At 43.1% G+C, this 26,580-nt stretch overlaps 1 protein-coding gene across 4 annotated transcripts in view; it reads left to right on the top strand.

Moving 5' to 3' along the window:
• Nucleotides 1–26,580, top strand: part of Camk1d (calcium/calmodulin dependent protein kinase ID) — a 411,853-nt gene that overhangs the window by 320,422 nt on the left and 64,851 nt on the right. For all 4 annotated transcript variants that reach the window (XM_038335313.1, XM_038335314.1, XM_038335315.1 and 1 more), the window contains one exon: nt 23,640–23,778. In XM_038335313.1, coding sequence (XP_038191241.1) covers nt 23,640–23,778 — 139 coding nt within the window. The remainder of the gene's footprint in view (nt 1–23,639; nt 23,779–26,580) is intronic.

The following is a 26,580-nucleotide window of genomic DNA, read 5'->3' as shown; positions in this document are numbered from 1 at the left end:
ATTGACAGGTAGTGCAGCCAAAGTGGATCTCATTTCAGACCTTTGCCCTGTCACTCCCATTTGTCAAGTCACTGCTTCCTACACCGTTTCCTCCTTGTTGGACAATGGTGCTACCAGTACACACTTCAGCACTGGAGAGGAATGAGGGTCCAGAGATGACGTACATAAAATGCCGAGCGCAGCTCCCGGTGTACAGTAATGACTTGAAGTGCCTGTGTGACGGCACTCCCTCACTCCAGCTCTTCATGCAGGACCCTGTGCCTCTCCAGTCTAGAGCCAAGTGGCAGCTTTCCTTTCAATTCTTGTGGTGCCAGTTGTTTCCCAAGGAAGGTTCCCTTGCGCCTTTGCTCCATGGTGGTGCGGAGAGAGGGTCTGAGAAAGCCAAGAGTGCAAGGAGCACAGTCTGAGAGCGATCGCGGCAGCTGAGAGAGCCGAGGAAGCCGTTTTCAGTAGCAGTGGAGATGAAACTGAAGAGGAGGGAAGACCCAAGTACGAACAAAAGGAGGCGGAATCTATAACTCACATTAGCGTCGGGCAGAGTCATAGACGGTGCCTCATGTCCACACTTCTGTGGCCAGGCAGAAGAGATCCGCAGTGCTGCGGGAAGCTGCTGTGGCAAAGAGACCCGGCAACAATCAGGTCACAGGCCCTCATTGTCAGTTCTCCATGGCATCCTTTAACCACCATGTGTACAGCCCAACAGGAATCATAAATACCAGGGAATGTTCTAGAAACATTTGAACCCATGGCTCTTTGCTCTGAAATTTCATATGTCTTATACTATTTACCCTAGCCAAATGTTTGTCTCTGATGGTCATGCACACTGACATTTTTATGACCCAGTTGGCTCATCTGGTTTGAATCAAACTTAACATCTTTAGCTAAAGACTTGAAAAACAGTAATTCACTTTATTACAAATCATTTATGCATGTTCATTTGCTAAATTATTTAAAGAGTTTTGCAAGTCCAGAGGCTCAAGGTGAAAAGATCTCATCTTCCTAAGACTCTTAGCAACTAGGTAAACCTATGCCAGAGCTTCCCCTGAGCAACCGTTTTCCCATGGCTACTAGGAACATTTTAGAGCCCCACTGGTGACCTTCCTCCATCAGGCACGGAGAATTGCATGGCCTGGGTTTGTGTGGTATGGTTCCCTCACTCACCAGACTGGCGTCTTCTCCTTTTATTTAAAACTATGTGCTTCGTCTTTTGGTGCCGTCTGCCTTTTGGTACATACCTGGGTATAAGAAGTAGTACATTTTTAGTGCACTTTAGATTTTAGATAAGGCTTTCCCACACTTAGAGAGTGCCCACCACCAAACACACATTCTCTTAGGTGCTGATGAAGTTAGTGGAGCTTTCCTTGGTTCCATCTATGAGTGGAAATATGGCCTAAGCATGTGCCAACCTCCTGGATCCTTAGAATAATCTGATATTATTGGCTGTGGGAGACACCTGTAATCCCAGAACTTGGATGCAGAGGCAAGAGAACCTCAGGTTTGAGGTTATCCTGAGCTAATACAGTAAAACCCGACTCAAAAATTACAGGTATCTGGGAGGAGAACCTGGGAAGAAGGCTCCAACAGCTAAGTGTTTGCCACATAATCGTGATACCCCATGCTCTGATCCCAAGCACCCATGTAAAAAGTGGGGCGTGGTAGTGCACATCTGTAATCCCAACACTGGAGAGAGGGAGACAGCTGGGTCCTTGGAACATTCTGGTCAGTCACCCTACCTGGATCAATGAGCTTCACGTCCCATGTCTCAAAAGTCAGGTGGGCACTGACAGAGGAGACTATTGTATGCCAACATATGGCCTCCACGGGCACACATGCATACATGCAACTAACCTTTTACATACATACTCATGCAGCCATATGAACATACATGCACACACACACCTGAAACATCAAACATACATGTACACAATACTAATACATTATATTAATAGTGATAAATAATGATCAGTGCTTGCAGCATGGTTGTTTTTCGTGTCCTATTATTTGGTCCCCTAAAGGTCCTGTGACATATGTGTATACTCACTTCTCATACCCAGATCCTAAACAGGAAAGCATTTTATCCAGATTCAGGGGACAAGGAGCCAAGAGCATATTTCCTCCTCCTATCAGCCTACTATTTATTTCAGTGGCAGTGCTGGCAGAGACCTCTCTGCCTAGCAGGGACTAGTCACTGTTAGCCCTCTGGTGGCACCAGCTTCTCCTGGACTATTTGGTCCTGGCCACTAAACTCAAATGCCTTTCTGTGACCCCGGTAGATAACAAGCTAGGATGTGAGCCTGTTTGCCTGACTGGCTCTAATCCCCATACTTATGAATCAGCACAATCAGCATTTTTCTTAAAGAAATAAATTAAAAAGCTGCACCCTTCAATGTCCCTCCTCATTCCCAAGCCCTCCACTGGCTGTGGGGTTGAGAGACGGCTGGTGACATGCTCAGACTGCAGTGGACAAAGAAGGATAAGCCGATTTTGATTGAAATTCCGCGGTGGGCACCTTGAGGAACTTCACAGCCCAGTAACTCCGTGTGGTCAGTACAGAAGTCTGTCTCCGAGATGTGGTGCGTTGACTAGGAGCTTATGTGAGGGCTGAGCAGATGTGGAGAAGCCAATCCTGACACGTGCTCATTTTCCTTCTATCGATTCCATCACGGTGCCAGATGCAAGGCTTCCATGGAACCTCTGCTATGGCAAACAGGCTGTAAGTTTGTCCTCGTGAGACCTACGTGCCTCTCTCATCCCCCTCTCCTTTTCCAATTCCTTTGTTACAGTCCAATATTGTTCTTTGCTAGTCTGCTGCCACCACCCCCACACACCACCATGTCCTCAAAGACATGCTACAAAGTGCAGGAGAGTCAGGGTTTCTAACCACCGAAGAGACAAATGCCATAATTGTGTTACCTATTCATAGAACTGCCAAGTTCTAGCCAAAATGCCTCTGACAGTTCACTGAATTTTAAACAATGCTCATTCGGGAGCACAAAGCCTCTCGTGTCTTTGTAAGGTGGGTTTTTTTGGTACTTCATAAGGAAGGATTTGAATTTTTAAAAATATTTGAGTATAAAACCCTGCAAAGAACACATGAGAATTAATAAGAAAACCGACTTCATCTGCTTGTGTGTAAGTGCCAGTTGACTTGGCTATATCCATGTGATCCAGTGCCAGGCTTCTTCCCCAAACATCTCCTCATTCCCTGTCTTATTTCATCCTTCTCTTTGCTGCCTTTGCCAGAACAGACCGGTGTTTGTGTTTAGTGCTTTGTCACGAAATTATATCTCCAGCCCAACCTCTCCTCTCTTCTGACTATGCTCTCTGCTTTGTGATCTTTATATATATTGGTTCATTTTCTGCTCCCAGGGAAAAAGCCTCTTCAAAGCTGCAGGCTACTGTTAACTCAGCTCATTTTAGCTTATGGCTGAAGAGAGAGGCCAATTCCAGCAGGTGCAGCTACCGATTTGTGTTTGCAGAGCCTGTGTTGTAGGGCTGGGAGGCTGGGCTTGCACACACAGCCAGTGTCTAATGTCCTCAGGCCATGGAGTTCTGAGAGCTCTCTTTCCTCCAGCTCTTTTTCTTCCCTGTTGCTCCTGCTTTCTGCTAGTCTTGACTCATCTTTCTCTTGGTCTGGGGTAGCAAGTTCCTAACATCCTCCATGTTTCTATTATCTTCCCCTGATCTGTTTGTGTGTGTGTGTGTCTCTCTCTCTGTGTGTGTGTGCGTCTCTGTGTGTGTGTGTGTGTGTGTGCTATGTTTTGTTGTTTGTTTGTTTATATCAGAAAGATTATCAAAAGCAGAAGCAGAAACCACTGTGGTCAGTGAAATGTGCAGGTGCAGAGCCCTCCCAACCACAAGGGCTTCACTGCCCTTACTCCAGCCTTTTAATCTTCACCCAAGTCATTCTCTTCCTTTTTCCCTTGAACCAGAAGTCTGCTAATCTCAGCTGCTAAGTCCTGTCTCTCACTCCTGATACCTTTTCTGGCCTCGCCTCTTCTGCCCATCACATACTCCCCCATCACAGTACCCTACCCCCATTGCACCGACTCTTCATATTTCTGTTATGACACTTTATATTTTCAGTGATTATCTAGTGCGAGGCTATTTTCAATGCTGGTGATGTGTTACCAAGTCCTAGACTCCTCAGCTTTTATATGCAAAGAGGATGCCAACTATAATATAATCTCAAATAAATAAGGAAGACTTTCAGAATAACTGTAACACATAAGATGCAGACATGAAGTATTACCACCTGAAGCTTACTGAAATCCTGATGTCACCCCGGGTGCACACAAATGTATGTGTGCACACACACTCCCGTATGTGGGTACACTGGTTCATATATACTCACTTGTTCACACTCATTCTCAGGCACACCACACACAAGACACGTGCAATAAGTAAATAGAGATGATAGGGAAGAGAAAGGCAAAGTGTTCATTGAGGGTTCCCTGGGGCAGTGTTGGGATCATATCTGAAAGCTGGTTTTGTGCTAATGTCTCTGTTGTGTGTGGCAAGCATTTGTTATTTGTGACCAGACAATTGTAAAGGCCTCTAAATAAAAGAATATCACACACTATTCATTTAACCACATCTTCTCATTTACCAATCAATTCATCCTTCCTGGGACCTGGGTTACCTTATCATTTCTATAAGATCAATAATAGTCACCCATGAGAACCAAGTGAAATTTGAATTTGTATGAGTATTTTTGAAAAGTGAATTATTTGTGACAGTATTCATTGAAAGGGGTCACTATTTATGGCAAATAAGTTTCCTAACTTATGAAAATATTATAATAACCAAGGTGGTAAGAACTGATCTACCTGTCATTTGGGGTATACTTTTCCTGCCTGTAATCAGCACCTCTTAAGGCCTCTCCCCGGACTCTTTGTTTGGGAAACCTTTCCTGTAGCTCCTGGTTCAGAGAGGTTGGAAGACATGCAAAGAGACTTAGTCATGATGCAAAGGACCCTGGGTTGTAAGAATAGTTGTTCCTGAGTATCATGGGAAATGGGTTCCAGAACCCCCACTGATACCAAAATCTCTGGATGCCCCTCTGTTATCCACAGTGGTTATTGTGGGCTAAGAAGATAGCTTAGTTGGCATAGTTCTTGTCTTAGAAGCACATGAACCTGAGTTCATCCCCAGAACCCATGCTAAAACATAAAAACATGCATGGTGCCTCTTATTGTAATCCCAGCAATGGGAAGAGGAGATAGAAGTATTCCTGTGGCTTGCTGACCAGCCAGCTTGAGATCCTGGCTCAAAAACACAAGATGGATAGTGCCTGAGGAATGACAGCTGATGTTTCTGGCTTCCTCACACGGGCTCACACACATACATGTGTATATACACAAACACACACAAAATAAAAATGAGTGGTTATTTGCATATTTCCCTCTGCACATCCCTGAGTGTACTATAAATCTTCTGAATGAATTTTAATACTCAATGTCCTAAGTAGTAAGTAATTGTTACACTGTATTTACTATTTCAAGAATAACAAGGGAACAAGCCTGTGTCCCTTCAGTAGAGATGTGACCTGTGGTGTTCTCTGAATAGTTCTGATGCAAGTTTGGTTAAACCCAAGGATAGGAACCCTTCACAGATGGCTGATGTCTTAGGGTTCTATTGCTGTGAAGAGACACCAGAGCCACGGCAACACTTACAATGGAAAACATTTAATTGAAGTAGCAACTTACAGGTTCAGAGGTTCAGTCCATTATCATCATGATGGGGAGCATGGTGGTATGCAGGCAAACATGGTGCTGGAGCTGAGAGTACTACACACCTTGCAGGCAACAGGAAGTTGACTGAGACACTGGAAAGTATCCTGAGCATAGGAAACCTCAAAGCCCTCCCTCACAGTGACACACTTCCTCCAACAAGGCCAAACCTACTCCAACAAGGCCAGACCTCCTATTAGTGCTACTGCCTTTGAGCTTATGGGGGCCAATTATATTCAAACCACCACAGCTGACTTCAAATATTTGCTTTTGTGGAGGTCTTGTGTTATGGGTGGAGGACAAGATCAAAAGCCAGGAGATGGATCCCCAAAGGCAGATAGGCTAGAAGGCTGAAACCAGGTTGGTTTGAAACATGAGATGCGAGAGACTCCACAAGGAACAGAGGCAAGCCATGATTCCCACACAAATGCTAGGAATCTAGAAGCTGGAAGGTAGAGCCTCTTCCAAGATACTGATTTATTTTTATATAAGATTGCATACTCCATAGTACTGGGCCTTGACTTGAGTCTAGTGTAACAAAATCAGCAATTTGCATCTCTGTACTCAAGATACCAGCATTCATTTAATGGGCTGCTGGGAGTTACTAATTGTGTGATACCAAGGATTTCTAATAAAATTTGATTTTTTTTTCACAGTGAGACAGTTTCAGGCAATCAGTAGCTCCTGGATTTGTGAGAGGTAGCAGATTTTCCAGATCTCCCTTTGGATGTGACAGAGTGGACAGGCAGCCTGTGGTTACAAATGCTCTTGTATCAATGACTTTAAGTACTAGGCTCGCTGAAATCTCATTATCCCCCAGCCTGCGGGCTGTCTGGTAGAGGGTGCAATTGTATTAAGTGTAGGAAATGAATGCACTCTAAATTCAAGTGTGGGTGCAGACTGCTGGCAACTCTCGGCCGTTTGGATTCTCAGAGCTCTCACCCAGCCATGTGTTCCTTTCTTCGGCTTAGTAGAAAACGTGTTCCTAGAACTGAGACAGTGGGTTGTATGTATGTCTCAGTGCAAAAAGCCATTCAAATATGTGAGCGTGTGTGTGTGTTCATATGTGTGCATATGATGCCTGTGGAAGCCAGGGATTAAGTTGAGTTTTATTCCTTAGAAGCTGTCCACATTATGTTCTGAGACAGTCTCTCACAGGGACCTGGCGCTCTCTGATGTGGTGGCAGGGCCAGCCGACCAGCAAGCCCCAGGGATCCTTCTGTCTCCACCTCTCCCAGTTATGGGAATTTCAAGTATACAGGACCACACCTGGCTCTTTGCACGGATGCTAGGGTTTAAAGCCAGGTGCTTATGCTTGTCACCACACCATAGGTAAATAACTCTTGCTGTTCTTATAATAGATCTTGGCAGTCACTTCAAATGCTGAGACGGGAATCTGACTTCTAGATTCAGGGGTAGGGAGGGCCTTCCTGTTGGCCCCATCTTACTCTATTCCTACCTTTGAGCAACACATTTGGGTTTGGCTATAATCCATGAAATACCAAATATATATATTTTTTTCTTCAGAGTTTGTGGCATTTCTACTCAGGGGCCTTTCTGCTTTTCTTATTTCTGATTATGAAGAATGTTTACCATTTACACGTTGAGGCAGTGTGTATAATGAGCTTCTGCCTTAGGTCTGTTTCCACAGAAACAGCCTCTGAACCAGGTGAGTTTTCAGAATCTCCAGACTCAGTAAGCAGACAACAAGCAGGGAAGGAAGCAGGGAGCAAGCAGGGAAGGAGGTGGGGGTCGCAGGAGATTATAAGTTGTCCCAGTAGAATCTTCTCTGGAACCTCTAGTGATGAGGTGATCCTTGACAGGTTTCTCCCGCATGGAGGAAGGAAGGAGGAGTAGTGTGTACATCCCCTCATTCTCTGGGTGTGGGTTGTCTCCTGGGACAGAAGTGCAACCTTGGGCAAAAGAATTTTTATGCTATAAGAAATAAATTCAAAAGGATACAGGTAAGAAGAGTCATCCACCAGCACTCCCAATACCTTTGGGTCACTTTGGGATGAGCTTTGCAACATGGACCATCATCCCTGCCCTGCCCATCTCCTACCATCCTCAACTCTCAGCCCAACTTGCTTCCACAACCCACTTCTTTCCTCTCCCAACCTCCTGCTTTATTTCTTTTTCTTTTTTTTATTGCGTGAGTGTGTATGTGCATGTGTGTCTGTTCCCGTGTGCATATGGAGACATGAATGTATGGAGTCCAGAGGACAGCCTTGGGTCTTCACATCCCTTCCTCCGCCTATTGTTTGAGACAGTTTCTCATAGGTCTGGAACCTTGCCAAGTAGGCTAGCTGCCCAGTAAGCTCCAGGAAGGTGGCTTCCTATCTTCAGTCTGATTTCAACATCGCTAGGTTCACAAAACCTGGCTTTGTATGTGGTTTCTGGGATATGAACTCAGGTCCTTATACTTGTGAGGCAAGTGCTACACTGACTGTTGCTACTGCAACACGAACAAGGAATAAAATTTATATACCATAAAATTCGTTCAATTTGAATGTGGCATTTGGTGATCTTTAGTAAATTTACCATTACCCAACCATCACACCAATCCAGTTTTAGAACATTTCCATACATAAATGGCATACACGTCAAAAGAAATACAATTTGAAGCAAAACATTTTAATGAGATTTTAGTGCAGCTAAGTTCCCAACTGAAAGGATTTGTTGATAGACATGACATGCATGTGCAAGGTCACGTTGACTATTCTTTGAGATCTCAGAAGAGCCTGGGAGGTTCAGTGTGGTTGGCTTTATGTTGAGGTCTTTGATCCATTTGGACTTGAGTTTTGTGGATGGTGATAGATATGGATCTATTTTCATTTTTCTTCATGTTGATATCCAGTTATGCCAGCACCATTTGTTGAATAGACTTTCTTTTTTCCATTGTATATTTTTTGCTTCTTTATCAAAAATCAAGTGTTTGTAGGTGTGTGGATTGATATCCAGGTCTTCAGTTTGATTCCATTGGTCCTCCTGTCTGTTTTTATGCCAATACCAGGCTGTTTTCAGCTCTGTAGTAGAGTTTGAAGTCAGGGATTGTGATGCCCCCGGAAGTTCCTTTATTGTACAGGATTGTTTTGGTTATTCTGGTTTTTTTTTTTCCTTTTCCATTTGTTGAGTATTGTTCTTTCGAGGCCTGTGAAAAATTTTGCTGGGATTTTGATGGGCATGGTGTTGAATCTGTAGATTGCTTCTGGTAAGATTGCCATTTTTACTGTTAATTCTACCTGCCCAAGAGCATGGGAGATCTTTCCACTTTCTGGTGTCTTCTTCAGTTTCTTTCTTCAAGAATTAAAGTTCTTGTCATATAGGTCTTCCACTTGTTTGGTTAGAGTTACTCCAAGATATTTTATATTATTTGTGGCCATTGTGAAGGAGAATGTTTCTCTGATTTCTTTCTCAGCCCATTTATCATTTGTATAAAGAAGGGCTACTGATATTTTTGAGTTAATTTTATATCCTTCTACATTGCTGAAGATGTTTATGAATTATGGAAGTTCCTTGTTAGAATTTTTGGGGTCACTTATATAAACTATCATATCATCAGCAAATAGTGAGAGTTTGACTTGTTCTTTTCTGATTTGTATCCCCTTTATCTCCTTTTGTTGTCTTATTGCTCTAGCCAGAACCTTAAGTACTATATTGAATAGATATGGAGAGAGTGGACAACCTTGTCTTGTTCCTAGTTTTAGTGAAATTGCTTTGAGTTTCTCTCCATTTAGTTTGATGTTGGCTGTTAGTTTGCTGTATATTGTCTTTATTATGTTTAGATATGTTTCTTGTATCCCTACTCTCTCAAAGACTTTTATCATGAAGGGATGTTGTATTTTGCTGAAGGATTTTTCAGCATCTAATGAGATGATCACGTGAGTTTTCTTTTTTCAGTTTGTTTATATGGTGGATTGCATTGACAGATTTTCATATGTTGGACCATCCCTGCATCTCTGGGATGAAGCTTACTTGGTCATGGAGAATGATTTTTCTGATGTGTTCTTAGATTCAGTTAGCCAGTATTTTATTGAGTATCTTGCATCAATGTTTATGAGTAAGATTAGTCTGTAATTCTCTTTCTTAGTAATGTCTTTGTGCAGTTTGGGTATCAGGGTAATTGTAGCCTCATAAAAAGAGTTTGGCAATGTTCCTTCTGTTTCTATTGTGTGGAACAGTTTAAGGAGTATTGGTGTTAGTTCTTCTTTGAAAATCTTGTAGAATTCTGTGCTAAAATCACCAGGTCCTGATTTTTTTTTCTTTTTTGGTTGGAAGACTTTGGATGACTGTTTCCATTTCTTTAGCAGTTAAAAGTTTCTTTAATTTGTTTGTCTGGTCTTGATTTAATTTTGGTAAGTGGTATTTATCCAGAAAATTGTTTATTTCATTTATGTATTCCAGTTTTGTGGAGTACAGGTTTTCAAAGTATGACCTGATGATTCTCTGGATTTCGTCCGTGTCTGTTGTTATGTCTCCCTTTTCATTTCTGATTTTGTTAATTTGGATATTCTCTCTCTGCCTTTTGGTTAGTTTGGACAAAGGTTTGTCTATTTGATGATTTTCTCAAAGAACCAACTCTTTGTCTCATTTATTCTTTGTTTTCGTTGTTTATATTTTATTAATTTCAGCTCTCAATTTGATTATTTCCTGCTGTGTAGTCCTCCTGGTTTTTAGGTGTTCTGTTAACTCACTAGTGTGGGATTTTTTTCCAGCTTCTTTATGTAGGCATCTAGTGCTATGAACTTTCCTATTAACACTGCTTTCATCGTGTCCCATAAATTTGGGTGTGTTGTGTGGTCATTTTCAATGAATTTTAGAAAGTCTTTAATTTCTTCCTTTATTTCTTCCTTGACCCACTGATGATTTAGGTGAGCATTGTTTAATTTCCATGTGTTTTTGGGCTTTCTGGAATTAGTGTTGCTGTTGAATTCTAATTTTAAGCCATGGTGATCTGATAAGATAAATAGGGTTTTTCTTTCAATTTTTTTTGTACCTGTTGAGGTTTGCTTTTTTACCTAGTATGTGGTCAGTTTTCAAGAAGGTTCCATGAGGTGCTGAAAAGAAAGTATATTCTTTTATATTTGGATGTAATATATATGTATGTCCAGTCTATTTGATTCATAACATCTATTATTTCCCTTACTTCTCTGTTAAGTTTCTGTCAGGCAGACCTGTGTACTGGTGAGAGTGGAGTGTTGAAGTCTCCCACTATTAGTGTGTGGAGTTTAATATGTGATTTAAGCTTTAGTAGTGTTTCTTTTACAGGTGAGGGTGCCCTTGTATTTGGGACATAGATATTCAGTATTGAGATTTCCTCTTGATGGATTTTTCCTTTGACTAATATGAAATGTCCTTCTTTGTTTCTTTTGGTTGATTTTAGTTTGAAGTCTATTTTGTTAGATATTAGGATAGCTACACCAGCTTGTTTCTTAGATCCATTTGATGGGAAAAAATTTCTCAATCCTCTACTCTGAGGCGATGTCTGTCTTTGAGGTTGAGGTGTGCTTCTTGTATGCCGCATAAGGATGGATTCTGTTTTCATATCCAATCTGTTAACCTATGTCTTTTTATAGATGAGTTGAGTCCCTTTATATTAAGGGATGTTAAAGACCAGTTATTGCTAGTTTCTGTTATTTTAGTTTTCATTGTGGTGATGTTGTTGTGTGTTTTTCCTTTCTTTGGGGTTTGCTGCTGTGAGATCATCTATTTATTGTCTGTGTTTTTGTGAATGTAGCTAACTTCCTTGGGTTGGAGTTTTCCTTCTAGTACTTTGTGTAGGACTAGATTTGTGGCTAGGCATTGGTTAAATCTGGTTCTGCCATGGAATATCTTGTGACTGAAAGTTTTGCTGAGTCTAGTAGTCTGGGCTGGCATCCATGGACTCTTATGTCTGCATAGCGCCTGACCAGGACCTTCTGGCTTTCATTGTTTCCATTGAGAAGTCAGGTGTAATTCTGATAGGTCTGCCCTTATATGTTACTTGGCCCTTTTCCTTTGCAGCTCTTAATAGTCTTTCTTTACTCCATATGGCTAGTGCTTGATTATTATGTGGCAAAGGGATTTTTTCTTTTTTGGTCCAGTCTATTTGGTGTTCTGTAAGCTCCTTGTATCTTCATATGCATATCTTTCTTAAGGTTGGGAAAGTTTTCTTCCGTGATTTTGTTGAATATATTTTCTGTGCTTTCTAATTGAACTTCTTCTATCCCTATTATTCTTAGATCTTTACATGGTGTCCCACATTTCCTGGATATTTTATCTTGAGCTTTTGTTAGATTTAATATTTTCTTTGACTAATGAGTCTATTTCTTTGATTGTATCTTCAATGTTTGAGATTCTCTCTTCCATCTCTTGTATTCTGCTGTTTATGCTTGCATTTGTGGTTCCTGATTGCCTTCCCATATTTTCTATTTCCAGAATTCCTTCAGTTTGTGTTTTCTTTATTCTCTCTATTTTTGGTTTTCCAAATCTTGAATCATTTCTTTCACCTGTTTGGTTGCTTTTTCTTAGTTTTCTTTAAGGGATTTGTGGATTTCTTCCAATTTTTTGTTTGTCTTTTCCTTTATTTCTTTGAGAGAATTTTCATTTCCTCCTAAGGGCCTCAGTCTCCTAAAGTTATTTTTTAGGTCATTATTTTGCTTCATCTGTGTTGGGGTATTTAAGTCTTGCTGATTTAGAGCTACTAGGTTTTGTTGGTGTTGTGTTGTTCTTTGTGGTGTTGAGTGTGCTCTTACCTTGTCTCCCCATCTTTTCCTCTGATTGGTGTAGTTGGTGTGTGTCTCTGGGGATCACTCTTCTAGGTGCCAGTGGACCCAAGACTCAGATGGTTGCTCTTTGTGGTGGAGTTGGGGCCATCGTTCCAGTCACCCTGGAGGTCATTTGGCATTCGTGGAGGTCACTCAACTCTACTGGAGGTCGCTGTGAAACCCTAGAGGTCGTTCGGGCCTGCTCCCACAGTGGTCGCTTGCTTGGGCCAGCTCCTGAGGAGGTCATTGGCTAGGGCCTGCTCCTGTGGATGTCCCTGGCTCGGGCCTGCTCCTACAGAGGTTGCTGGCTTGGACCCCATCCCATAAAGGATGCTGACTTAGGCCTGCCCTCTTGGAGGCCACTCCCTCATACCTGCTCCTGTGGAGGTCAGAACTAGACTATTTCTCAGGCATGTATAGGATATTCCTTGAATGGCATATTTGTCATTCCATGAATGAGAAAGCAGATCTGGAAAAAGAGGAGGATACCATTTCATAAAGTTTTATGGTATATTCATATTCATATGCCACAAAACTCATTCTTTTAGATGTACTATCTGGTGGTTTGGGGGGATGTTCACAAAGCTTTTCAGCCATTACCACTAATTCCAGAACATCTTTATCCTCTCAGCTTAGGCTGTCTATTCACTTTTACTCAGTCTTGGTTGCCTAAGTCACACACTAACCTGCTTTCTCACCTAGAGCCTTACCTGTTTCAGCCAGTCATATAAACGGAATCCTCAGTGTGCAGATCCTTTGTGTCTGGTTGACTCTCACAGCACTGTGCTCTCGGTATGCTTGTGGTGTGTCCACACATGCCAGTGCTCTAGTCCTTTCTGTGAGTGAATCATCTACGTATCTACTATGTGTGTATGTCACACTTTGTTTATCCACTCATCTATTGATAGACCTTTGGGTTTATTTCCACTTTTTTGGCTATGAGAAATAGCTCTGCTATTGAATGTGGATATAGAAGTTTTTACATGAATGTGTTTTCAGTTCTCCCAGGTATATACTTAGGAATGAAACTGCTGGACCATCTTCTGTGCTTTAGCTTTGTGAGGAACTGCAAGCTGCTTTGCAGAGTAGCTTCATAGTCTGATCAGATGTTTGTCGTGGTGATTAAGTACCTGAGTGAATCTACTAAGAGGTGGGATGCTTTCTTGAGGGTCACAGTTGAGGAGACCATCATCAGTAGATCTTGGGAACACTGGAGGTATTTGTGATTTGCAGCATTAAGGCTCATGTGCAATATAAGCACACTGTGCTCTTATTAGTAACTTAGAACATTGGTGAATGTGTAGGGCTCTCATTCAAGGTCATGGCTTTTTCCTTCTGCAGTGAATGCAAAGGGTGAACGTGTTGGTGCTAGGAAGCGAAGGATGGGAAATTCATCCATAAGAATTACTCTTGTCTACCGTGGGTTCTAGAATACACAGGAAGTGTGCCTTACAAGCTGCCTACCCCACACCCACAAGCAGCGCTTCTATTCAGTAAGATTTCAACTATGTAAGTTAAGGGAGAAAGATTTTGGGACAGAGGCTGCTCACCTGTGCACGCTGCACTTCATGGTCCTATTCCTCAAGGAGCACATCTGCTTGCAAGCACATTTCTGTGCACAGTGTATATCTGTGCAGTTAGAAAGAAAGGCTTTCAAGGAGTTAATCTGCCAAAACAATCAATAGTAAACTGACATCCTATACCTACTTTTATTCCATGATTTTGCCCCACCCTCTCTGTGTGGATGGACTAGATCATGACATTGCTAAACAGTCATCTACTCCGAGTGTGTGTGTGTGTGTGTGTGTGTGTGTGTGTGTGTGTGAGAGAGAGAGAGAGAGAGAGAGAGAGAGAGAGAGAGAGAGAGAGAGAGAGCGCAAGTATGTGATGTCAGTATCAGGGATCTTCCTTTATTGACCTCTACACTGAACCTGGAAATCACTGATTGACTGCTAGGCCACTGGATTTATTGCTCACTGGGTAGCAAATATTAAGGCTTATATACTTTTGTGTGTGTGTGTGTGTGTGTGTGTGCCATGAACCAAGCTGGGCCCAGGGATGAAACAGTAGGAAGTGAGACAAACATGGTCTCATCCTTGTGAAGCTCCTCATATGGGATAGGGTGGGGCCAGGACAGAAGGACAAACTTTACACAGATGAACTTGCTGATAACTGATTACAACCAACAAGTGCTGTTCAAAAATACAAAGTGCTAAGAAGAAAGGAAGCAGAGGACCTAACGTCTGGGCCCCAGGGAAGACTCCACCCCTCTGAAGCTGTGACATCCAAGTTGGAATCTTAAGTGATAAATGAAGGCAGGAAGCTAAAAATATGCAGACAATTGGTCACTGAGAGAGCTGAGCGGGGAAAGGACCTGCCACCAAGCCCGAGTTCAGGCCCTAGAACTCACATGGTGGAAGGAGAGGACCAGCTCCCACAATTTGTCCTCTGACTCCCACGTATGTACCATGAAATGAATGTGCCCATGCACACACAGTAAATAAATAAATGATTCTTTTAACATGCAGAGGTTCAACAGATACAAAGAATCTTTGCCCAGCAGTTGACTGAACAATAGACAAGCAACCCTTGAGTCATCTTTGCTCTGTCCAAAGCCAAGTTACATCTTCCTTTGCTTCTGAAAATGCTCTGTCCTCCCTCACGTGCACCAGAAGATGTTCCACAGATATCCACGCTAGCTGTGGCACACCAGAACAGATACAGACACATACAGACCAATTAAAAACAATGCGTAATGGGGTTGAAATGCATCCTTTAGATTTAAAATAAAACCAGGGTTATCAGTTTTCTTCAGATTCTGAGTCCCTGGGCATATGTGAATTGCATAATTGTTCTCCGTCAGTTTGGAACACACTTACCCAAGATAGGCCATGATGTGCTCCCAGCCAGCTGGCAGTCCCCCACATGAGAGCTATCGTTTTTACAGACTCTGTAACCAGGTCCTGTCCCGAGACCCGTTCCAGAACCTATTCTTGTTCAGTTTTCAGCTACTGAAGGAAGGCAAGTTTTCTATCATTCTACAGGAAGCATGATAAAAGAATAATTGTCACTTAGGACATGATAAGGCATGCCTCTGGGTGTGTCTGTGGGGATATTTCTAGGCATTAACTTGGGGGGAAAGACCCTCTCTGAACATAGGTAGACCCATTAGGCTGGGGGTGGAAGTTACATGAAATAAAAAAGAGAGTTGCTGAGATTCAGGCATTCCCAGTTCTGCTTCCTGGCCTGCCAAGGTGTGAGAAAGCCACTACACACCCACACCTGCCACCATACCATCCTCTCCTTGATGAACTATCTCCTTTCGAACTGAGAGCCAAAATAAAAGCTTCCCTCCTTTAAATAACTTTGTTCTAGGCCTTTGGTCACGCTGATGGGGAAAGTAGTTAATATTCTGCCAAAGAAAATCTTTCTAATTGGGACTAATTTCAGAAAGGCCGATATGTAATTGTCAAAGAGCTCGTTACAGAATTTTCTCAGTCTCATATTTAAAACATTCAAGACCATCCGTTGCCACAAGGTTCATGCTAAATGAGTTCATCCAGGTCACCAGTCATCTGGGGCTAATAAGAACTTCATTAACCTACAGCATCCCAGGCAACGTGCCATACTGGGGTGACAGCCTTCTCACCTGTGAACCCTTAAATATGCAGAAAGGAACCCGCCATTGGAGAACCAAAGAACTCAATTGTGAGACCACTTAGAAGGGTAGAAACTTGCACCGAGTTCCATACTAATGCTTGGATGTGTTAAAAACCCAGCCCATCTGTGGGAACAGGAAAAGTGGGGCCTCCCCGTCATTAAAAACTAAATAAACAAAAGAAAAGCTGTCCCCATGTCCTGCCTGGGTGGCAGCTCTTTGTTCTTTTAAACCCCCTCCACAAGGGTGCCTTGTCAGAAGTTTGCCAAGGCATCTTTTCCCATTGTCTAACTTATTTTTAAAACATGTAGAATCACTCCTTTTATAGAAGAGAAAATGAGTCTCGGATAATTCAGTCCTGTGTGGCCTTCTTTGCCTGCTCAGGACTCGTCCAGTGCCAAGGTGTGGAAAGCATTGTGTATGCCAATAGCTCTGGAGATGCCGCTCTGACCTCCGCCTTTGTGCTGCTGTCTGCCCCGTCTCCGTATTTGTCTTTCTGGAGCAGTGGCCAGGTGCCCTGGTTAGTTTCCATGAAGTCACTTTTCTTCCGTTTTCTACCTTTCTGTGGAGTCCTTAGCTCTTCCTTGTCCAACCCAGAACTGGCCCTGGATCCCAGTCTAGCTATTCCCTAGCCTAGCTCTGCTCTCTCAGCAGACCACACCGTCACTTGATGCTAAAGACTGTTGGTATGCTGATGTGTCGCTATTTGTCAACTCTAGCCTTGGCTTGACCCTCTGAAGTGTGGACTGTAACAAGAGCTAGGCTCTGCATTTCTCTATCTAACAGGCTTCTTGGGTCTACATTTCCTACCCGGGGCTCTAAATCTGTGTCATCCAACATGTGCCTCTTAACATTAACTGAAGTTAAGTAAGATCAGAAAACCGCTTCTTCAGTTAGCTAGACCTGTGTTGTTGTTAGTGGCTACCATACTGGACAATAGAGAAAACAAGTGTTTCTATAATTAGAGAATTCTATTTTCTGGCACCCTAGATAATTTTACTATTCCAAAGCTATACTCTCCTCAGGGTCCTTGTATTAGCTAGAGAGTTCTATTGAAAAAAAATAATAAAATCAAGTGGTTATTTATCATAGATTCATGAGACTAAGGAGACTGAGATGTCCCACAGTCTGCCATCTGCAAATTAGAGAGCCAGGAAAATCAGTGACATAGCTCAGTCTCCAGGCAAAGGCATGCAAGCCGGGGGAGCCAGTGGTGTACAGATGCTGGTCTGCAGATGAGGAAGGCCACCATCCCAGCTCTAGTCACCAGGCAAAAGGGAAAAGGAGTAAATTCTTCTTTCATCTATGTCTTCTTCTATTCAAACTCTCAACAGATCATGTGATAACCTACCCATGTTGGGGAAGGCTGCCTACTTCACTACTTCACTGGGTCCACCTTTTCAACAGCAATCTCTTCCAGAAATTTCCTCACAAACATACTTAGAAATTATGCTCAACTAGAAACCTGGGGCCTCAATAACTCAGTCACGATAACAAAGAAACTCAACCATTCCAACTCCCAATTCAAAGAGTGGTGTCCCCATCTACCCATTCCTCAAGTCAAAACTCAGAGACACTGTGGGGTCTGTTCTTCTCCAGCATATTGACACTAGCTCCATCTGTGAACCTCATTTTCTCCAAAACATGTCCCACCCCTTTCCAGTAATCTTAAACTCCCATGTCCCTCTGCCCTGATCTGCCTGTTTCCATGCTAGCCTGTGCAACCCATCTCCAGGGGCGACAGAAGGGAGTGGGGAGGGAGGTGTGTGAGATCAAAATGCACTGTATGAAATCCTCAAAGAACTAATAAAATGTTTCCTCTTTTAAGAATTCTGTTTATATCTGTACCATATTTTTAGTTGGGTTGTTTCCTGATGTCCAGTTGTTTGAGTTCATATGTTAGATATTAGCCCTTAATTAAATGTATAGCTGGTAAATATCTTTTCCCATTCTGTAGCCCATTGTTTGGTCTAAGTGATGGTTTCCTTTCCCTTACAGAAGCTTTTAATTTTATAAGGTCCCGTTTATTATTATTCTTTCCTGTGTGTACCATATCTCTTGTTCTTCTCTTCTCTTTGGTACTGGAGATCAAATCTAAGGCCTTACATAGGCTAAGCACCCTATCCCCTGCTGATCCCCATTGTCCTGTTTTTATATAAGGTCACTAGTCACTAGGATGAACAATTTTTATCTTAATTAGCTTTGTCAAAGGCCCTGTCTCCAATTGGAGCCACTAGGGTGTACTGGAGAGATAAGATTTAAACAAACTCAGTTTGGCCCCATTGCACCAGATAGAAAAAGATAAAATAGCCAGACTCAAAGTATAATGGTACATAAGGTGTTAAATTTTTCTGGTCCATTATATAGAAAAGCATTTGTTTGTGTTTTGGAAATCTCTGAACAGATTGAAGCCTGGCAGATACTGTGAAATGGAATTCTAAGAATAAATTGTTTTTGAAAATTATTGAAGTAGGATTTGATGAAGGAGGAAAGTCCTGATGCAGAGGTGGGGTGAAGTAAAACCTTGCTCTTACTGTAATGGTTGATGGTGTCCCCCAGGAGCCAAGTGTGTGGGGACCAGAGTGGGAATGCTAGGCTCTAGGCTGGGAAAATGAGGGGCTGTCCTGACTGTCAGAGGGAAATTCCAGGCACTGCCAAGTTGAGCTTTGATAGATGAAAAGTTGGAGAAGGGAAATTTGTCCTCTTTCTGGAAAAAAAGCCCTCATCTGCCCTCTGGATCTCAGGATTTCTCCATTCAAAAAGATTTCTTTAGTAGAGTTTCTTCATCACAACCTGTATGGTCCAGGAAGACTTTCCCCCAAGACTAAATGTAAAGAGAGCCTTGGTTCTCATAAAACACATGTTTCTAGCCAGCCTGGCTGGATGGGGTACATGATGACCACATTGTTCTTATACTGTTCTGATAATGTCTTCCTTCTCTGCTGTTCCTGCCCTGTTATAAGGCAACTTTATGCAACTTCTTATGACAGATTCTTGTACCTGCCCAGTACAAGAGCACAGAACTCTTTAGCCTTCTCTCTGTTCATCTGTCTCATCTAAGTAGTATTCTATGACAGACTGGTTAGTGGGACACATCCCCCAGCTGTCACTATGGGCACTTCATTCAATGATTGAAGGTCTATTAGTTACTTTTCTCATTACTGATAGCAAATACCTGACAACCAACAACTTAAGAGAAGAGTGCTTTAGCTTATAGTTTAAGGGGGTACAGCCCATCATAGCAGAAAAGGCATGGCAGTGGAACACGGATCAACAGTCGGAGGAAAGACTTCACAGGAAGTAGAATACCAAAGCCCTCATCCCTCACCCCCCCAGTGAATTGTTTCCTCCAATGAGGCTCCAAAACAGTACCACCAGCTAGGGACCAAGTATTCAAACATATTAACCTGTGGCTAGCATTTCACATTCACACTGTAACAGTTTTACATACAATTTTACATAGCAATAAGCATCAAACATTGATAACAAAACACTGTCTTTTAAAATCAGGTGGTGGGGCTAAGGAGAGAGTCAACAGGCAATGTACTTGTTATGCAGGCATTAGGATCCATGTTGGACTCCCAGCACTCAGAACTGGGTGAGTGAGATGGATCCCAGGGTCTCACTGACCAGCTATTCTAAGCAAATCACTGAGCATCAGGTTCAGTAAGAGCCCCTATCACAAAATATAAGGTGGAAAACGATTGAGGGAGATACTCAGCATTGACCTCTGGCCTCTACACATACACATGTGGTCCTCTACATTCCCCCCACAACAGAGGAGAGAGAGAGAGAGAGAGAGAGAGAGAGAGAGAGAGAGAGAGAGAGAGAGAGAGAGAGAGAGAGAGAGAGAGAGAATAAGATGGTCAAGTTCAAGTTCATAAAACAATAGCATTTACACTATGATTCTTGGTGCCTTAAAGAAGTTACACTGCACAGTAGTCTACAACAGGACAATCCAAGCTTAATGTTTTCTCAGTATAGCATCTCTGAAATGTCTCTTGACAATTGTTTTTTCCACTTATAGGTATTTACATGGTTTAAGAGTTTTCCAAATAAACAGATTTTTTTCTGAGATGTGACATCAAAGCAATTCACATTTGCATATTTAAAGTTGGCACATGTTATAACAGCTGTGGGCTGTGATAGGCAAGCAGGGTAAGCTACTGAACAGCCCAAAGTTCAGCATAAACTCATGCTTCTCTAGAAGACATCAGATCTGGACTCCAGCACACGCATACACACACACACACACACACACACACACACACACACACACAGAGAGAGAGAGAGAGAGAGAGAGAGAGAGAGAGGTGATTAGGGCTCTATTCTCATGCATGGATGAGTCTATTTCTGTAATGAAGGAATTAATGGCTAGTGGATTCTTTCAAGTGGATTCAGTATAAAAGCTGCTTTGGCTGGGTCTCTTGTGTCCTTGCAACACCCTACACACCTCCAGACACTACCAGCAAGAAGCCCATTGCCAGCAGCAATCTCTTAGCCTTGGATCAGATCCAAGGTCAAGATAAAGTTCATCTTTATAACTCACTTAATCTGTATTGTATTGATAACAATAGAAGACAGAGACAGCTTCCGTTAATTTTTTGTATCACATAATCCATTCTTACGGTTCTCCTCCCTTTCCCAATCTCCTATCCTCACCCCCATCCTGATTTCATTATGATGCTTTGCCTGCTTTGATTGGAGAGTTTGATTTTTAACATGGAGTTTTAAACTTTTCGTGCAGAGGCTTCCCATAGATGACAGTTGTAGAGAAGGTAGCCTCTCTACACAGCCCACACAGGTCAGCCAGCCATGTGACCTGTGTCTCACCATGAGGAAGCTCTTTCCTCTGTTGATTCTAAAACAATATAACCTCTCATATCTACTTCACAAGTACTTTCAATAACAGGCAGGTGTCCTACTCAGTGAAAGGTATTTTTTCACAGCCCTGGAGGAGGGGGAGGTAGCATAGGTTAATTCTGCTGGGAGCTCTCTTCCTTGCTTTTGGTATCTTCCGTGGTAGATGGGACAGAGATCTAATTCCATCATGGAGGAATCATCATTTATGACCTTTACCTCAACCTCAGGATGTCCTGAAGGTCTGCCCCCAAATACTTTCACTTTGAGACTTAACAGTTTCCAAGAAGGCATTAGGAGCCATTCAGGTCTTTACAGTGGGTTTGGAAAATGCGTGCCTTGTGAGATTTTTTTTCTGAAAGTATAAAGTGATTTGCAAATTTTAAGACAGTATTAAAATTAATATTGTTACTTTTTTCTGTCAAGTTTCTAAACATTTCCCCAGAGCCCTGGTTTCTAAGGAAACCAAATTCTTCCTAAGCGATATTCATAAGTATGCACTCTGAAGTTTAAGAAAAAGAATCCTAAGTGCAGATAGGGAGCCTGCGACAGCACACACCATCCGTCCGCTGATACTGATGCTTCAGCTTCCACTGCACTGCTGCCCCATGGCCATGCACAGATGCACATTTTATAGACCCCACCAAGACCTTAAATATCCCATCAGAGAAAAGACCTTCCAAGAGCAGTAAGCTGGGCAGATGAGGTTCAAGGGAGGCAGAGTAACGGGCAGGGTTGGGCTGTGGAATGCTCAGTCAGGAGGTGAGACATGGGAGAGGTAAGGATTATTGCAGCAGCTGGAGAAGAGACAAAGTGGGGACAGTCTGGCCAGCGATGGGCGGGCATCATGGGAAGGTAGAGCAGTGTTAACGGATGAGGGATGTCTCTTACCCCTTTGTAACTGATGCTACTTAGCTATCTCCAAGTACGTAGATCCATGCTGATGAGTCGTGGGCACCCAGGAAAAGCTGAATGAGTGTTGAGAAAGTAATGAGGTGATTGCCTGCCAGGCATCCATGTTCACCTTGCCCCACGGCGTCATTCTTCCTATGGTAGTACGTCCTGTGGTTCTGCAAAGGGTCAGATATTGAAATCCACTGGGGTTGTAGACAAAGAAAGAATGTAGAAAGAATTTGGCATCACTTGCCAGGTCAGGGTGTCTTGGGAGCTTGGCTCTCTGAAGGGTAGATTGTTAGATGACATGGTTGTCAGAAAATGCTGTCATCTGTGTTGTTTCCAGTTCTTTTCACTCTTTGTGTTGCTTTTTTACTTCTTCTGAGCGCCTCTCCCACCTAGATTGTCAGTTTGCTTTGCAAGGGAAACATTCTCCAAGCACATTGTTGCTTAGAACAGCTACAGGTAATGGAAGAAAACCCGAAAACACGGGACTTTATAGCTGCATTTGTTTTTATTTTCATTATTAGCTTTTTACAGAGATGGTTTCAGTGGGACCATTATTCCACATTAATTGCCATGACTTGCAGAAAGTGAATCGTGTATTCACGCCTATGTGTACACTGCTAACATCTGTCTTTTATTGTATTAAAACTCTAAAGGAAGGAGTTGTTTTATGGTTTTAATATTTCTAATAAATGTATGTTTATATGGTTTTAAAATTTGGAGGTTTTTAATAGCATGTCCCTTGAGTTTCTTTCTACAATGCCTTATTTACTTAGCTAAAGCACTGTTCTTTTAGTGATACATACATTCTCAAATTTGAAAGTAGTTGGTTGGTTCTGCTCTGGGCTGCTGTTTTGTTTCTTCATCAGGGTTGCAGTGGCATAGAGACATGGCAGGGTCAGAACCAGCTTATCTACCTGCCCTCAACTGTATCCACCATAAGTTTACATTTTGATGTATCTTAAAAACAGAAACCCATCAAATGAAATATAAAAATCAAAGTAAACTCTAATGAAATGTTGTCACCAGCACGTATCAGAGCTGTGGGGTGCAGTCTCCTTCTTTTCATTATTTTGAGTCGAGAGGCTCACCATGTAGCCCAGGCTAGCCCCAAACTTGCCACCTTCCCACCTCTGCATCTCAAGTGTTGGGCATGCAGGTATTCGTCACCACACCCGGCATCGTGCCTTTCCCTGCCCTCTTTCTTTTCTGTAACTCTCCAGTGGCTTTGAGAGTCTGAGAAATTTCAAGGGTGTGCTCCTACTCGTTGTTGAAAAGAGTTGACTAGATTCATCTACCCATTTAAATAGGTAGAAAGGTCCAAAGATCCAAAAGGCACCCGTGTATTCAGTGTCGCAGGGGCTAACACTGATCAAGAGCCCAGACCCCTGCTAGGAGGCCATTTTGACTTTGTATTGTCTCAGCAGAACAGAGAATAGAGGTGAAGGTCAGGAATGACTTCTTAGGAATGGCTACACCCCAAGTCTTGGGGGTTTTGTTTTTCTACTTTCCTTTTATTCTGTGCATTTTTGCTGCTGTGATGAAGGGACCCTTTCTAGGGATTGCTTCTGGGGAAAAGGTTGGGCAAACTCTAAACTCAGAATTGGGCTCATGTTTTAAATTTACTTTTAGAAATGAAGTTTGCTTTTTTTGTCCTACTGAGCACTCTCAGTGATGATTTATTTTATCTGCACCATCCAGTAGCCCTCAGTGTTCCTAATGTCTTATTTATTTGTTTCACAGCGTGTCCGGTGGAGAACTCTTTGATCGGATAGTGGAGAAGGGATTTTACACAGAAAAAGATGCCAGCACTCTCATCCGCCAGGTTCTGGATGCTGTGTACTATCTCCACAGAATGGGCATTGTTCACAGGGACCTCAAGGTGAGGCATTGCTCAGCAATACCAGCTACTCCACACCCCATAATACACCTGCTGGAGAGGACCAGCTACAGAAGGATGCTTTGAGAGGAGACAGGGGGAGTGGGCAGCGTGTTCTTTTTGGGTTTCGGTGCAGTGAGGCCCAGAAGTAGAAGATCAATGCAGCTGACCACAGTTTATGAGATTCTGTAGCCAATAGGCAGTCCCCAGGGCCATAGGGAGGTGATTGTGAATTAATACAAGAACTTCTAAAAGAGCATTTGGTACATTCTCTCCTCTCTTCTCCTCTCCCCTCCTCCCATCATATTTCCTCCTCTCTTCCCCTCCATTCACCATCTCTCCATTTCCTTGTTTTCCCTCCTTCCCTTTCTTCCTGTTGATTTTTTTCCAGTTGCTTTTTTAATTATTTATTTTTATGTATACAATATTCTGTCTGCATGCATGCCTGAAGAGGGCACCAGACCTCATTACAGATGGGTGTGAGCCACCATGTGGTTGCTGGGAATTGAACTCAGAACCTTTGGAAGAGCAGGCAATGCTCTTAACTGCTGAGCCATCTCTCCAGCCCCTTCCAGTTGCTTTTTTAGATAGAATGTCTCTATATTGTCTAAACTGGCTTCAGAACTCCAAATTCTCTGACCTTAGCTTCCTAGGTGATGAGACTCTAAGTCCTTGTCTTTTCTTTATGAGGTCTGGGTATCTTTCATCTATAGCACTGAAGGGTTTAGGCATCATAGTGCCACCTTAGTGTCCCATTCCCTTCCCCTCACCCAGAATTTAGTAGCTGTCACACGCAAGGGCTAGGCAGTCAGTGAAAGCAGCGCTGTTGCAGTGTGACTTCATGCTACAGTGCTATAGGTCTAGCCTCCACACCCTCCTGTGTGCGTGAGACAGATGTCCACCCCCTAGCACATACATGCAGCACTCGATATAGAAATGCAAGAACTGCCTTACATTGCAAGCTTGCTGCCCTTAGCAGGAAGTCATCTAGAGCCGGCTATAAACATTTGCTAAACAGAAGTTGAGCATCTATCCATCATCTGATCCTGGGCATCAAGGAGTAGAATGGTACAGCTTTCCCTTCGCGAAGACTCTCCTTTGGGTTGGGGCATGGCTTGGTGGCTGAGCACTTGCCTAGCATGTGCAAGCCCTAGGCTCTGTGCCCAAGACCACAACATTTTTTTATTAGTTAATTTTTTTTCGTTTTACATACTGTTTCCTCCCCTTCCTCTCCTCTGTTCCCTCCCCACCCCCACTGCCTCCCATCTACCCCATCCCCATCCACTCCTCCTCCATCTCCACTCAGGCTTCCCACGGGCATCAGCAAAGCATGGCACATCAATTTGAGGCAGTACCTCTTTTTAAAAAATTAAAAAGAAAAGATGTACTCTGGAGTTTCCTCTCTTTCCACCTTTCATTTTCTCTCATCCTTTCTCTGTTTCCATTTTTCCCCTTTCTATAGTCCATCTTGAGGCCTTCTAGAGATCTCCTTCCAGAGATGCAAAACTGTTAACCCAAATCAGTGTGGGGGAGGTGTGGGGAGGTCAATAAGATCTCTGTGTTCTGGCTCTGCCCAAAAGGGCTCTGATTAAGTGAGTCCACGGGCGACCCAGGAATTTGCCTTTCCAGTGAGTGAGGATGCCCCCCCGCCCCGGCGACAGTGATGCCAATCTGGGGACACCTCTTGGGGAACCACTAGAGAGAGATACGTAGGAATGCCAGCAAGCCCTGCTAGCCAACAAATGGGCTGTGAGTGTAATGAGCTCATAGTCGGAGCCCTGAGGCTCTGCAGAGTAAGAAAGACGCTAGGCCAGCCGTTCCAGTGCTCCCTCCATGCCAGGCAGCACCTGTCACTGCTCTTTTGCACCCCTGACACATGCCAAGTCTGTGCTTTGAACACAACAACTGTTGCTATCTAGCTGTTGCTAAGCAAGTTAGTGTTGCGACTTCAGACGTGTGGTATGCAGGGCCATCGGTGCTTTCTAGGAAAACAAGTTAGAAACAATTACGACGTATCCAGGAAGAACAGTGTTCATATCCCCCTTAAAAAGCAAGACAGGAGACCATTTTTCACCTCTACCTAAAACTGCTGACTAGGGCTTGCAGCTCTCAGCCAGAGGAACTTCGAGAACACTCTCGGCCTGGAAGTACAGCCCATGGCTATTAAACAGGAGGGGGGAGACGATTTTGACAACTGGGCAGAACACAGTGGCTGTGTGAGGATTTTTTATATCATCACTTTTCCAGAAGCTCCAAAGAGTTTCATCCATGTGTTGTTAAATCTTCATCAACTCCTAAGCACATGGAAGCTACTCAGTCTGAGCGACAGCAACAGACAGCCTGATGGTGCTAATGAAAGACATATACAAGGCCTGAGATGCTACCCTAACCCATGAGCAAGCATGCCCACGTCTCCTTCCAAACAGGCGTTTTTATGTCTGGTGGGCCCTGGGAAACTACTAGAGCTAACCCAGTGTTCTGTTTTGTTCAAGTACAGGGAGTGAGAAAGGAAGTGGCTCCCACTCCCACATCAAGCATGGATGCTTCCTTAGCTTTGCCCTGTTGATATTAGAGGTGAGGGATTGTGTGTGGGCAGCGGCCCTGGGCCCTGCAGGAAGTTTAGCAGTTTCCCTGAGTTCTAGTCTCTAAATTCCCAGCACCCTTCCTGGAGCCATAGAAACCAAACGTGTCTCTAGGCTTTGCTGAATTTTCTCCACTGAGGGACCAGACTGCTCCCTGTTGGGAAAACTAGATTCATTGTGTTGTTGTATGCAGCAGTAACTTTCCCAGAAATGTATTGAATGA

Source organism: Arvicola amphibius, chromosome 6, assembly GCF_903992535.2.
Source record: "Arvicola amphibius chromosome 6, mArvAmp1.2, whole genome shotgun sequence".
Lineage (NCBI taxonomy): Eukaryota > Metazoa > Chordata > Mammalia > Rodentia > Cricetidae > Arvicola > Arvicola amphibius.
Note: the sequence above shows the minus strand (reverse complement) of the source record. Positions and strands in the feature narration are given on the sequence as shown.